Source organism: Euwallacea fornicatus, chromosome 1, assembly GCF_040115645.1.
Source record: "Euwallacea fornicatus isolate EFF26 chromosome 1, ASM4011564v1, whole genome shotgun sequence".
Classification (NCBI taxonomy): Eukaryota; Metazoa; Arthropoda; class Insecta; order Coleoptera; family Curculionidae; genus Euwallacea; species Euwallacea fornicatus.
In genome coordinates this window covers 966,752-981,344 of record NC_089541.1, presented here as the reverse complement: position 1 = coordinate 981,344, position 14,593 = coordinate 966,752, and the positions used below count along the sequence as shown (strand labels likewise).

General features: G+C 42.2%; 1 protein-coding gene across 7 annotated transcripts in view; it reads right to left on the bottom strand.

Moving 5' to 3' along the window:
• Positions 1–2,625: 2,625 nt before the first annotated feature.
• Positions 2,626–14,593, bottom strand: part of Ppn (Papilin) — a 42,792-nt gene continuing 30,824 nt past the window's right edge. The window contains exons 13-41 of one of the 7 annotated variants that reach the window (XM_066284970.1): positions 14,288–14,470; positions 14,088–14,229; positions 13,758–14,041; positions 13,462–13,697; positions 13,285–13,406; positions 13,103–13,228; positions 12,557–13,045; positions 12,193–12,501; positions 11,924–12,136; positions 11,214–11,378; positions 11,014–11,163; positions 10,567–10,797; positions 10,156–10,500; positions 9,928–10,104; positions 9,663–9,839; positions 9,157–9,336; positions 8,889–9,059; positions 8,532–8,819; positions 8,048–8,452; positions 7,794–7,997; positions 7,548–7,736; positions 6,658–6,894; positions 6,099–6,305; positions 5,910–6,043; positions 5,704–5,854; positions 4,825–5,379; positions 3,592–3,747; positions 3,423–3,536; positions 2,626–3,365 (exon numbers count right to left, since the gene is read on the bottom strand). In XM_066284970.1, coding sequence (XP_066141067.1) covers positions 3,181–3,365; positions 3,423–3,536; positions 3,592–3,747; positions 4,825–5,379; positions 5,704–5,854; positions 5,910–6,043; positions 6,099–6,305; positions 6,658–6,894; positions 7,548–7,736; positions 7,794–7,997; positions 8,048–8,452; positions 8,532–8,819; positions 8,889–9,059; positions 9,157–9,336; positions 9,663–9,839; positions 9,928–10,104; positions 10,156–10,500; positions 10,567–10,797; positions 11,014–11,163; positions 11,214–11,378; positions 11,924–12,136; positions 12,193–12,501; positions 12,557–13,045; positions 13,103–13,228; positions 13,285–13,406; positions 13,462–13,697; positions 13,758–14,041; positions 14,088–14,229; positions 14,288–14,470 — 6,525 coding nt within the window. In that variant the 3' untranslated portion in view covers positions 2,626–3,180. Of the gene's footprint in view, positions 3,366–3,422; positions 3,537–3,591; positions 3,748–4,824; positions 5,380–5,703; positions 5,855–5,909; positions 6,044–6,098; positions 6,306–6,657; positions 6,895–7,547; positions 7,737–7,793; positions 7,998–8,047; positions 8,453–8,531; positions 8,820–8,888; positions 9,060–9,156; positions 9,337–9,662; positions 9,840–9,927; positions 10,105–10,155; positions 10,501–10,566; positions 10,798–11,013; positions 11,164–11,213; positions 11,379–11,923; positions 12,137–12,192; positions 12,502–12,556; positions 13,049–13,102; positions 13,229–13,284; positions 13,407–13,461; positions 13,698–13,757; positions 14,042–14,087; positions 14,230–14,287; positions 14,471–14,593 lie in introns of all 7 variants that reach the window. The other 6 variants (XM_066284980.1, XM_066285023.1, XM_066285017.1 and 3 more) reach the window with 6 other exon arrangements.

Here is a 14,593-nt window from a genome sequence, read left to right as displayed (position 1 = left end):
TTCATACTTATCACGCACTCAGTTTGATACGATGATGTGGGGCAAATAATATTATCATCGATGTAAGAACCTCCCGAACACGTTCGAACATGAAAAAATACCACCGTGGGTGGTTGGACCATTGTGCCATGTGCATTTGGGCCTGTGCAACGCTTTAAAACTAATTTGAACTTTGGAAAACCGATTTTTTTCCAGAAAACCGTGAAAACCTGTGGGGCGTCTGTCGAAGTTCGCGCGACACCTGGCGGATGTTATTTACACCGAGGATTTCTTTCGCGAGATATCACGTGACAAAAAGTGACACATGGTGAAACATCGTCCCTCGCCGGGTGCATCGCCGTCCGGCGATGGTAAATCGCACGAGTGCAAACTGAATTCCCCCGTAGTTCCCTACATCCGCCCCTGCATCTGAAGTTGTGAAGAACATGCAAAACATGTAACATAGTGGACGTGATTTATTGAAAAAAAAAGACAAAAATGTCGTACTACAGCTAATAAACAAAAACAAAACAGGGAAACTCCAGTATATATAGGGTGAGCCATTTAAGGTGAAAACGTCTCTGTAACTTTTGCATTTATAACTGGATTTTGACGAACCAAGGCTCAAAAGATAGAGAATAAAAGGCTTTATTTATGCCGCAGAAATTGTTTCCTAACCCACCCCGACAATGCACGCGATAACTTGTTTCCAGTGTTAAAAATTGGATAGAAGGATTGGGACGTTTTTTAGGAAAAAATACGAACGCCACTGAAATCAGCATTCTTTAAAATGAGTACGTATCGATTTTTATCAACAAATAATTATTATTAATCGTTTCAGAGGAGTTTATTTTATAGTCGCAAACAATATTATTGTGTCAAGATATCCATAAAAACACACATCGGAAAAATGTAAAGATATTTTTATGAATAGATCAAAGTTCTTCTGAAATCAATTAAAAAATAAAGTTACGCATTTAGTGTTTAATACACAACAAAACTAAGCTATTAAAAATGAATTGATTTTTTCATAAGTATACCGGGTGGTTCAAGAAGCTGGGTCGCCTTTACAACTTTTTCGTTTCTAAACTTGGAAAGTTCAAATTCGGAAGGAAGCTATGTGAGAATAGAGCCGATCGACTGACGTTAATTGCCTCTATCCAGCACTGCTGCCGTTTAACCGGAGATTACTTCAACTTTCGATTTTTAAATGTAATGCCCTGTAAATTTTTACTCTTCGGGGCTCGTACATGGAGAAAAACTTCCTGCTGACGTGTCATCATACGAGAAATTTAAGCATGATTTTAAAAACCAAATCGAATATTGTGGGTACGCATTTGATCAAACTTACAACTGTGACGAAACTGGCCTGAATTAAAAATGCTTCCATCAAAAACGTTGGCGTCTCGACAGGAACAATCAGCTCCCGGGCACGAACGAAGTAAGGAAAGATCGACTACAATGGCCTGTTCCAGTGCATCTGGCAAGCACAAAGTCCCACTGATCGGCAAATCTGCAAAAAAAACGTCTCATCCAAAGTTCTATCTGTGTATTACAAAAGTCGCAAGAGCGCATGACTGGATGCGACCTCATTTCCTAACTTGTTTAAAGAAGAGTTCGGGCATCTGTAACGAAATATTTGAATAGGAACCGTCCTCCCATTAAAGCAATTTTGCTAATGGATAATGCCTCTGTCACTCTGGTCGAGGACTTCGCGTTGGCGAAATTGTTGTAAATTTTTCTCCTCCAGCCTAACCAACATAATGCAACCAATGGATTAAGGCGTCCTTGAGGTTATTAAAACAAATTTTACGCGATTATATCTCGAACATCTATTAGAGTACACGGAGGATGTTATCAGTGGGATAAGAAAGTTTACACTAAAAATCGATATTTACTGTGTGAGCGTGATTCAGTGCGTGGTACCACTGTTCAAAAATCTCGGTCAACATTTACTGATTCTGAGGACTAGTGAAGGTGATATTCCATTAAACGAAACGGCTTTGAAATTGAGAAGCCGCGGAGAAGCGTCCTGTTGAAATTTTGATAGCGAAACAGAACAAGAGAAAATATTATTTGAATTAATGTAAAAATTAAACGTTGCGAAAATATGACAAGTCAAAATGTCGTTGAATGGGCCACAGCAGATGATTTAGAAGAAGAAATCGGTATTGAAGGACGCTTTTCAGGGAATCGAAAAATCGGATGATGACGAAGCCGCGGATGAACGGCCTCCTGCTAAGGTCATCGAGAAAGGCCTTAGCTTCTTTGGAATAAGCTTTGAGGTGTATCGCACAACAACCGGAGGCAATCCCGGAAGATTTGCTTCGTCGTAATAGATGGAGAAACATTGCAGCGAGGAAAAGAAGGTGCAATATGAAACAGGGGCGCATATGTAGATATCTATTTCACTGTTTTATAATGTACTTATTTATATCTTAAAAACGTCAATAAATTGTTTAAAATATTGCTGTTTATTTTTCGAATGTATAAAAAATAAATCCGGATCATCAGAGTTTTCGGTCACCATAGAGGTCCGTCCACGTTATCTCGGATGACCGGGGTGATATCGCAATGTAAAATTTTGTTTACTAGCTTTTCTAGTAACGGGGAAAAGGGTCTGTTCTCAGCAATAAAACTCCACTCTTAGCATCATTACATTGAAGTGAACACATTTTTTACATTACTTAACACTTTTTATAAATTACTAACATTATATATACACACGAAATAAGCAATAATTGCACAATTCTAAAGAGAGTTTTGTTTATGAAATATATCTACAAGAGTTCGGTAGCGGGGCGTCTCAATAAGTATTAAAATGGCGGTTCATTGAGTGCGTCACTGTGTCGGAAAATCAAGCTAATTTTTCAAATGAAAATTCTTACTTACACATCCATTGGAACACTGCAATTTATTACCGATTTTCACCGCGAACCGTGAGTTCGGCGCGTATATGACCATTACTTTATCTACAACTACTGATGCCAATCAACGGGATAATGACAGGAATTAATTTCTGCCCAAAACGTGACATTATCAAGAGTTATTTCCCGTGTTGTGACACAACCTTGAACCATTCAAGATGGCGACAATTCAACGTGAACACATGACTGGCCATCTTAACACAACTTAAATAACGTATTTATACACTGCCCCTTATTAATCCAACAAATCATGATTAAGCTGCAGATTTCCGTCCTAAATTGCATTGGTGTCCAGTGCGGTTTGCCGGTCATTCCGACTGGCAGGCAATTGGCCGGCTTCCGTGCAGGATCTGCAGCAGAACTTGGCGTAGTAGCGGTGGTTGCAGAACTCCGCCTTCACGATCAGCTTGCAGTTGGCAAAGAATTGGTTGTCGGTGCAGGAAGGATCGATGAACATTCCTGTAGATGTTCGCCGCGAAATTATAAACTGAATTTAAAATATTACAGGAGAATTACCTTCAATCAGAACGTCCAGGGAGGTTGAAGCTTTCGAGTAGGGATTGTTGGCCTCGCACTGGTATCTACCGGAATCGGATTTTTCCGCCGACGTGATGGTTAAAGTGTGTGTTTCTGCAATTTTTAACAGTTTCCAATACGTCTCACGTAGACACAATGGGATTGATACCTGATATCGCGAACCTTCCCGAGGAATAAAGGGGCACCCCGTCCTTGTACCATTGCACTTGCGGAGGCGGATAGCCGTACGCGTCGCAGCGAATTTGCACGTTGCTGCCGGTCGGATATTTCTGATCAATCGTCGTAATGTTGGCCCTCACGGGAACTATGAAGAGATCCCTTGTTAAATCGACGAGTAAAGATTCTTCAAATACACTGCTCACAAATATAAACCAAACAGCATGTTGGTTTTTGTCGTTTTTTGAGAGGTTGAGTTTCAGGAACGCCTTCACCGACTTAATGAACCAAAAGGTTTTGATCGGTTTCTTGAAGAGTCTTTAACGAATGCTCATCTTGGGAAAACATTTCCAGTGACACGCGGGGCGAAGAAGAATTCCAAAGTGAGTTTTTGCAAATCAAAGAAGCTCGGACTATATTTATGAGCGGTTATTTGATCTTCCTAGATGTAGATGTACAGGGCGATTCCAAAGTTGGAGTCACTCTTTCACCAGCGAATAGGACAACTCCAACTTTAGCATCATCCTGTATATAGGTGGTCGTCCAGGAACTACTGCTAAGGGAATTTAGTCAAATATTGTTACTTAATGTGCACCTCGAGACAGAAAATTTCTGGGTCAAATATCAGGGAATAGTTTTCGTATACTGTAATATCTATCGCATCATTCGTCTTAAGACAATAATTGTGCAATTATTTAATTTTTTTGAGAATTAACATGAATAATCATTTATTACTCCTCTGTCAGAAAAATTGTGTTCACCATTTCGTCACGAACTTAAGTCAGTTAGGTTCATGACAAAGCTGCAAATTTATAATCACGAAAATAGTTCCATTTTAAGCAATTTAATTTAAAAAAATCCTTTTATGGGTACTCTTGGTACAACCGACAGTGGTACCATTATGAAAACATTTTACTCTATCAACTTTTACGTAATTTAGTGACGCAATTCCTGGAGGATTACCCAGAATAAAGCTAGACCAACAGCCACAAATCGACTCGAAATTTCAAAGCTTAAAGCAATCTATTCTCTCCTGCTTAAGGTAATTTCAATGTGGTCACAAAACTGACAATTCTTGCAAAGTTACCACACCTACAACCTACCCTTGACTCTGTCTGCTTCTGCATTTCGCTTCAATTTGTGGTCTAAAATTTCCGTTAATTTATTATTGTAAATTGTTTAATTTAGACACCAGCATGCACAAAACTACAAGAAAATCCATTACCCCAATACACAGAATCGGGGATGGGTCCAACGTCGTTCGTAACGATAGGGAAAATCTCGTTGTTGTCCACCAAATCGGGACTCGGTTCCGTTGCGTAAACCGGGGGGATAAAAGGTTGGGGGGTAGGTCTGTTTACAGGGGTATAATAAACGTGAGTCGTGGGGACTGTGGTGGTAATCCATTCCGCCGGATTCACCACGTACTGCAGGTACTTGATGTCGGCAGGATTGGTGCTATAAACCGGTCCTTTAGCCCTGATGGTTACCGACCAGCTGGCCGCCTTGCCTTTGCCGTTGTACGCCTGGCAGGTGTAAACGCCCAAGTTGCGCAGCTGCACGGAATGCACAAGTAACGAGTAGTCCTTAGTTACTTCGAATTCGCGGTTTTTAAGCGGAATTAGTTCGTCGTCTTTCCACCAGGTCACGGCAGGCAAGGGCCAACCTAGGGCGTAGCAGTTTAGGGTCGCCGGAGAATTAAATGACGTCACAATGTTGGTCACTAGCAACTCCGGGTCTTGACTATTCAAGATAGTCACTTCTCGCTCAGAATCCGGATCTAGGGACGGTTAAATGTCTAAGGTTAGTGCTAACTACGCTACAGTGCTATTCTACTATAAGTATAAGAATTCAGATGTTATCTTTTTAAACTATTGGACCATTTCCAATAACAAAGGGCTGATTTTCGAGGATCCAACGTGACAATCTGTTAAAGCTTAATTAGAATGAAAATGCTTAATTTTGGAAATTTTAAAATAATAGATTTTTATGCTTAGACCCGAAAAACGCAGCCGCTGTTTAAAGAAATGATTTGTTAACCATGAAGCCAACACCAAACAAGTTCTAACAAACGACACTGAATAAACAGAACAAGGATGGTTACCGCTGACTTCCAGTCTAATTTGGTTCCGAATTGGATTTCCGATACTGTTATCCGCGGTGCAGAGGTACACCCCGGCGTCTGTTTTATGCAGAGTGACGATCTGTAGCTTCTGATCAAGTCGGATCCTGTAGCGCGGCTGTGTGCCATCAATCTAAACCAAAAAAACTCCATTACTAACGAGAATTAAAAAATGCCTGTAGACTTACAATCAAATTCCCTTTGCTCCACGAGATTTTGGGGTTCGGATTGCCGTTCACGGCGCAGTTTAGTATGGCCTGATCTCCCAGCATAGCTGTGACCTCCGGTTCGTAGACTTCCATGTTGATCGTTGGTGGATAATCTTAAAGAAATAAAAACTGGAAATTTCCATAGATGTCACGTAAAAGATCACGTACAAACGTCATTTGTTGGCGCCCTGGTGTGGCCGGCTTCGGGGCCGTAAGTGAATGGTTCTGGGGGTTTCTGAGGTTCGATACAAACGGTACCGCACTCGGTGGAGCAACACTTCAGTTGCAGGGTGCAGTCGGCGTCTGTTTGGCATTCGCGGTCGCATCTGCCTTCCGGATTTGTTACAGGGGAGGGGCACTGGCCTTGCTTCGTACCTATACAATTCCAATTAAAATTTATCGAATGTCGTTTAGAACCAATAAAGCAACGTCATGGTAATTGCAACAGGACGACGAAAACGGAGAAATTGATCAGATCCTGCTCAAGGAAATCGATATATTGACGTTAAAGATTGGGGTTTGCTATTAAAACTTCGTGCGAACTCACTCATCAAGGGGACAACAATCAAAAAGTTTGAAATTTGTGTGAAAATTCCGTCAGTTTTAGAAGACTTAGTAAATTTTGGAATTATTGTGGAGATTTGGAAATTTCGTCAATGTTACGGCAAGATATTACCAGACCTTAACACCGATACCTGCCATGGCACTGAACGTGTCTATTACTTACGCTCTCGGCAAACGGCAACGAAGTCCACGTCGTCAATCGAAGTCTTATTTATGTTCAAATCGATGCCGCATTGGGTGCCCTCGGGGCACGCGACGTTACCACACGGATCCTGGCACCTACACCCATTGCAATCGTTATCATCCACGTAGGCCTCGATGCCGTAAGGGCAGCGCAGGGTGGTGCACTCTTCGAATTTGTCCTGACACTCTCTGGTACCGATGCCGGGTTCCACCACAGCTGAGAGACATTGTGAAATTGTAGAATTCAAATTATGATACATCAACGACCTGCTCAATATTCAGCACTGTAAAGGTTCTATGCGATTTGGTAAAACGTGCGATTCAAGCCATGGTATAACAAAATACAGCCCGTTTCGCTCTTAATTTCCATACTTTTGGCAGGTCAATTTAGGTTCCATTTCCAAAAAAAAAAAACTTAGATGACCAACACAAACGAATTTTTGCAAAAAATAGTTTGTCTATTATATACAGCACGACATGTAAAATTTTAATATAGAAAGGTTTAAAATAATAGCGTTGTTGCCATATCGCTTAAGAAATAATAATTTTCCATACTTTTGGCCACCACTGTAGGTGATGGTATTTTTCCCCTATCGCACTATCTCTCAATAACTATGGGATGATTATGAAACAAAAAGAATTTAAAGGCGCAATGGATGCATATATGTATCCTTTTTTTGGTGCCCTGCAGAAACCACGAAATCTACTTTCAAGGAAGATTCTTAATAAGCAAGTTATAGAAGCGATCTGCCTAAATCGGGGATACTTAAATCTGCAAAAAAAGACATGTGGTGCTGATTCGCGGTGCATCGGTGATAGCGCGTGCTTGGTGGTTTTCGAAGCGACATTCTGGATGCTTAAGCAACTTACGAGGTTCGGTGTACGGTAAGAAATCTTTGCAATAGTCCAAACACGACTGGAATGATACGAAATTGTTTTGGTTGCCGCCGCAACCACTATAGATAAACACCTTGCACTCGCCCTGCGTGTTATCGAAGTACCAACGTCTGTGGTTCAATTCCTGGCAAGAACCTTGATCGGCAGTTTGCTGACACACCTCTACATATTACATTTAAAATTTCCCAACTTCCAAGCGTATAAAAAAGGGTGAATTACCCGCAACTGTAGGGCTAGGTTTTGGTTCTTCTGGCTGGCGCCCTCCGCAATAGTGCTCGCACTCTTCTACGGAACTAAATCTGTTGCCATTTCCCTGACAGCCGCCGTAGACGAACTGCTCGCACCTGCCCACATTCCTGTTGAAGTAGTATTTCACGTTGTAGTCCTTGCAGGGCCCGGGTTCCTGACCCAAGCTGCAGATATCTAAATATATCGTTAGTCCAATAATTCTTAGATAAAGAGAAACCACTAGCCTTGTCCTCTATAAGGTCCGCACCGTCTCAGACAGTCCTCCTCGCTGTAATAACGATTCCCGTTGCCGCCGCAACCGCTGAAAATGAACCCTCTACAATCTCCGGTGTTCCTGTCGTAGTAGAAGGCCTGGTACTGATCTGTACAGTTTCCAGGGTCCGGATCTTCGTAACATTGTCTATCGTAGCTCGGGGGACCTTGAGTGACAACCGCAGCAGAGATGGTAGAAGGCAACGTCCTGGTCATTCCGCAGTACTGAAGACAAATCTTTTCGCTCTCGAAATTGTTGTAATTGCCGCCGCAGCCTCCGTAAGTGAAGTTCTTGCACACACTATTGACCGGGTCGTAAAAGTAGTGAGTAGAGTAGTCGTTGCAGGGGCCCGCGTCCGGTGACATCGAACAGATTTCTGTAGGAAAGAAAATTCTAATTTCGCTCAAACCTGAACATTTGGGGAAATGCTCAGATGTGTACAGATGGCTTCATACCATCCAGTGTTGGAGTTCTTGATGTGGGTTCTGGAACCTGCACCGATGGCAGCGGCCTCTGCGTCTGAGGTGTGTCGGTATAATAAAATTGCGGTGGTGGCTCAGTCTGTTTCTCTTCCCTCGCGCACTCTTGCCGACACTCCTCCTCCGAGCGGAAGCTATTTCCATTCCCGCCACAACCGCCATAATAAAACTGGTTACATCTCTTGTATCTCGTGTCCCAGTACCAGCGAGTGACGTAATTGCCGCATTCCCCGATATCAGCGGGCAGATGACAAGTTTTAACGGCTAATAAAAGTTTAATAATTATGATTGTTGTAAAAATGTTAAACCACAACATGCGCCCGGACAACTCACCGACGTCCTTGGGGCAGTTACTCTCGCATGCATCCTTACTGTCGAAATTGTTATTGTTACCGTAACACCCGGTATAATAGAAGGGCAGGCAGCGCTGCTGTTGCGGCCCATAATACCATTTTGCCTCACGAATAGTGCAATTACCCTCTTCCTTCGGAATCGTGCAATAATCTAGCAATAAGTGTGAGTTTTCCCATTACAGCACCCGAAACCCGTTAATACTACTCCAAATCCAACATTAATGTTAAATGCAACGTGCTACACTTACCTCGCTTTTTGCCGGGAGTAGCACATTTCTGTCTGCACGCCTCCAGGGAGAGGAAGTTGTTGTTGTTGCCTCGACATCCACCATAGGTAAACTCCTGGCATTGCCCTGAAGCTTTGTCGAAGAAGTATCGCCTGTGCTGCCCTCGGCAAGGGCCTTCGGCCTTGGATTGTTCGCAGGGATCTGCAATTGTACCGGGTCGTCGAAATCTTGGGATTTTACTTTTAAGGTGAAATTAACAACCCCATAAGAAGTGACTCGACCAAAAACATCATAACAAATTATTGTGAATTAACAGAGATTTGATTTTTTTATACACTTTTCAATAATCTATTTTTAAGTAAATGATAATTTGTAAGTGATGACAATGCCTGCTCATGATTTTGCAAAAACAGTTATATCAGGTTAATCAATTTAACAGTATAAAAAGGTAAATAATGTGTCTGTTAACATTATCTCAAACTTTATTTAAATTCTCCCTAAACCCTCTTGATACTATAGTGACCTACCAGCTGCGTCATCTTTCGAGCACAAATCAGTGCACTCCTCCCTTTTGTCGAATTTGTTGTTGTTGCCTAAGCAGCCCCCGTAGATAAACTGCGAGCACTGCCTCGACTGTTTGTCATAGTAAAATTGCAGGAAATATCCATCACAGGATCCGTTTACTTTCGGCAAGTTACAACGTTCTAGCGGAAAATATAAATCATCCATTACTTTGTGTACCATTATTTAAGGACCACCCTGTATATATAAATAGTATAAATTTTAACTGACCTATGCCTTGAGGCTTTACACACACTCCTTCGCACTCCTCTTTGGTTTTAAAGCGGTTTTCATTGCCCTCGCAGCCACCGTACCAGAAGCGGGAGCACCCTCCATATGCCATGTCAAAGAACCATTTCACCGTATAATTCCTGCATGATCCGCGCTCTTTCGGCAATGAACACGCCTCTATATATCGCATAATGTACATTTTCATCGGTTAAATAAAACAAGAATTACCTTGACGATCAACTGGAAGTTCCTCGCAACCATTGAAATCCTCACCCAGGGCCTTGGACACGCCATCAAGGCAGCATCCGTACTTCGTTATGTCACAAGTGCAGCCCTCTTCATTCGGTCCCTTGGCCGGCGTTTTATCGTCGGAACAACAACCGAATTCGGTGACTCTACAATCGCACCCCTGTTGATGGGGCCCTTGAGCGATGCTCACCCCATCTGGACAACAACCAAACTGGAAGGTGTGGCAAAGACAACCTTCATAATTGGGGCCAGTAGCGGCGGTGATGTCGTCAGGACAACAGCCGTGCTCGTTATACTGGCAGCCGCAGCCCTCATTATTGTATCCTGAAAATGTTCATATATTATCGATACGAAACGGGAGATGAAATATGAAGATAGAATAAATTGCACCTTTAGCAGTTGTAGATTGATCTGGACAACATCCGTAAGGAGACGTTTTGCACTCGCAACCATCCCCATTGGGTCCTCTAGCCGGAGTGACGTCATCTGAGCAACAGCCGAAAGGTGAGGTAAGACAACACCCCTCGCCTCTGTATCCATGCGCAGGAGTCTCCCTATCAGGGCAGCATCCAAATGTAGTATTACCGCAAAATAATGCAAGGCAACCCTGGTACTGCGGCCCTAAAATTTAGCCATTAAACTCCTACTTAAGTATTATATTTTTCGGGTATACAGTCAAATCAAAAACTAGCTGAGACTATTAAATTTAGAGAAATCAACTTACGAAATTGGTGACACTTTAATTTTCGAACTTATCAACTTTTAAATTTGAAATTTCTAGATAAGCCTTTTTGTTTTGGTTATTTTTGTTAGGAATGAGTTGGCCTAACGTGTTACCTTGAGCAATAGATCCATCCGGACAGCAGCCATAAGTCGTATTCTTACACTCCTCGGTAAAGGGCGACGAAGAGGCTTGTAAGTACGGTTTCGAAGATGTTTCTTCTTCTTGTTTAGGTTCGCAGCCCTTTTGCTTAGGACCTTTGGCTTCTGTATAGATTGCAATTGACTTCAATGAGGCGATAAAATGCACTACAAACCTGTGACGTTGTCTTTGCAGCAACCCCACTTGGAGGCGGCACATGGAGGTGGTTTGGGGGGACAGCCTTCGCCGTCGTTGCCTTCGGCGGGTGTTTTCTTGTCCCAGCAACAACCGAATAGGGTCTCCTTACAATGACTTGAGGGACAACCCCTGTTTTTGATACCTGAGGAGTGAAAAATAAAAGTACTATGTACCAACTCAAGAGACTAACAAAGTGCCATTATAATGCCTGAGTCAATAAATTCTTTTTCTATGGAGGTATTCTCTAAATTTTTACATCCCCTAGTTTTTCAGACATAAAGGCTGAAGAATTTTCTTTATTCTCAGAAGATGTTTTTCTTCAAGACAACATACACATGTATTAATGATTCTTTGTTTAACATGCCATAAAATCGTCTTTTCCAGTAATTCAGCGTATTGTGATAGGGGTAAACATTTGAATTAATATGATTTGTTTAAAAACTCCGTTCCTTAATCACCTTAAGATGCACAACTCAAAACGTAAATGGCAACGCCGTGATTGGCATTTGTATGCCACACAATTGGCGCTCCTTTTAACATAATGGAAAAGACGACTTGGTATTACTATAAAATTTTTAAACAAGGTTGCCACTGCACCTTTTTTTACTGTTTTCTTAAGGATAAATCAAAATTTTGTAACCGCAAACACTCTCAGTTCATCTCAATTGACAAAACTGACCCCCTTACCCAAAGCAGCAGAAACCCCATCAGGACAACATCCATAAATCGACTCTTTGCACGTCTTAGGCATGGGACATCCTTTATTGAAGGGCCCCTTAGCTGCGTGAATATTATCCCAGCAACATCCATAAGTGGTCTTTTTACACTGCATTATCTTCTTTCTCTTACACATTCGCTGCCGTTTCTTGAATATTTCCGTAATATGCGTAGTTTCCCAAGCTAAAATTCAAACTTAAAGCTCTTGAAACTGGTTATTTTATACATATAACACTTACAAGTAGACTCGCTTTCCTCTGTGGTGGAGGAGAAAATGTCAAATTCGGTGCTTCCGCTCAATTCCGTACTTAATTCCGTGATCGATTCAGTGCTGAATTCCGTGATTGATTCGGAGCTTAATTCTGACACCGATTCTGTAGTGGACGCGCTAACTTCAGTAGTGAAATATTGCTCAACAGTGGAGCCTGAAGTGGTGAATGCAGTAGCAACACTTTCAGAGGTTTCCTCGGCTCTAGTGCTACCACCTGTTGAGGATTCAACGCTGATTTCAGTGGTTTCTCCGATGGTCGGTTCGGTAAGGTCAGAACCTACAGAACGGTCCTGTTTAGAACAGAAGTAATATAAAATCTAGAAAACGTTTACCGACTGTTGAGGTCAGAGACACCTCAGTGATTTCATCATCTGGAGTCGCCCTAGGAGGTGGTGTGATATCATTTCCTGGTTCCTCCTTAACAGTTATTCCTGACGAAATTGCTTCCGTGGTACTGATATCCGTTGTCTCCTCAGTGGTGTTTCCGGTGATACTAGTTTCGCCCTCGTTGGAAGAACTTTCAACCGTCGAAGTCGCAGTGGAGGTAAATTCAGTGCTGATGATCTCGGTGGAACTGCTCAATTCGGTAGTACTGCTTTCAGAAGTACTACTTTCAGAAGTACTACTTTCAGAAGTACTACTTTCAGAAGTACTACTTTCAGAAGCACTACTTTCGGCAAAAGTGCTACTTTCTGAAGTACCATCATCAGTATTTTCCGAGGCACTTTCAGAGGTACTTCCAGACACATTTTCAGATGTTCCTTTCGATGTGTCTTCGGTAGACAACTCTGCGGTCACAGTCCCTCCCTCAGTGGTAATTTCTGCTGAAAATAATTTTTAAGTTTCACTTAACATGCACGTTTGCATTTTCCCAATACCTGCGCACCTACAAGCAATACATTCATTTTCGTTTACATAAGGGATAACTTGACTATTACAACGTAGCTTCTCGCACTCATCGAAAACTTCTTGACATTCATGCGACCCTAAAGGCGCAAGACCGCCTGCAATACGCAAGAGAAGTCTCTTGCTTCAAATTAAAGCAAATAGATAAACTAACCTGTGGTGAATGTCTCCGTTATCAATGTCTGACTTGAAGCTGCAGAAAAGTCTTCGCTTTTGGTGGTAACGTCGAAGCCAGCTGCAGTTGAGGCTTCAGATACTAAACTTTCTCCTGGACTGCTATAGATATATTCAGCAATGACATTATTTTATTTTATTTAAAGTGTTGTTTTACCTGATATCAGTATTGGTGTCGGTGATAATTATAGAGGATTCTGTGCCGGATCCTTCTTCGGTGACGTCGGAACTGGAAAATGAGGTAAAGCTGCTCTCACCATCTCCAGAGCCAGTGAACGGAGTCTCTTCTACTGTGGTACCATCGCTCATCATAGTGTCATATATCGAATAAGCAGTCTCCAAACCTTCGGTCGTAGTTTCGATGGTCTCCTCTGTGGGCTCGGTTTCTTCTTCCTTTTGTTTTATTTCAATTATGTGTATCTTAGCAAAACGAAAAGTGAATGATTATAGTACCTTTTCACCAACGTCCACCCATTCTCCGTCATCACAGGAATCCGCAGGTACTACTTCATATTCCTCCTCATCATTTTTATCAGACTCCTCCGCTTGTGGTTCAGTGGTAAATTCAAAGTTTTCAGTCCAGTCGGAGATCTTCGAGGGAGAGATTTCAGTAGATCCACTCACTTCCTGGCTGACACTGGTGGTGACCTCCGTAGGTCCTTCAGTCTCTATTTCAGTAGTTCTAGTTTTCTCGGATAGTTTCAACGGCTTGTCCTTGTCCACTGGCAGCACTGCATCTAAACCTCATATTAAATAATGTGAAAGAAGCTACATTCGAGTTACCTTCGGTGCAAGCTTGCTTGTTACACTCCTCTTGTGAAAAAGTGATTTTATCAGCATCGCAATGGGAGACGTCCACCACCTCGTTGGCCTTGATGCAGACCACTTTCTTTGACTTTTCGCCGCCACCACAGGCTTTAGAACACTGTAAAAACACGTCTCATCAAAGCACAATTTCGTTCTCCTGTTCTTCGTTGATATACCTCTCCCCATGGCCCACTAAACCACTCCCCGTCACACTCCTCCTTCCCGGTGCAATTCTTGATGGTTTCAAAAGTCCTGTTCAGATCGCACTTGTCATTATCTACTTTCTGGACTCCACCAGCTGTGGACAAACCGCAGAACAAGCTCCGCGTTTGTATGCCCTTGCCACATTTCGCCGAACACTATGAAAACACTGCTGGTGTTATTGATTCAGCTCCACAGAGCAAATAAAAACTTGATGAGATTGTCTCTTAGAACCACTAGATCAAGGTACCGGTCACTTTTAGCGGGACAATAATTCTCAC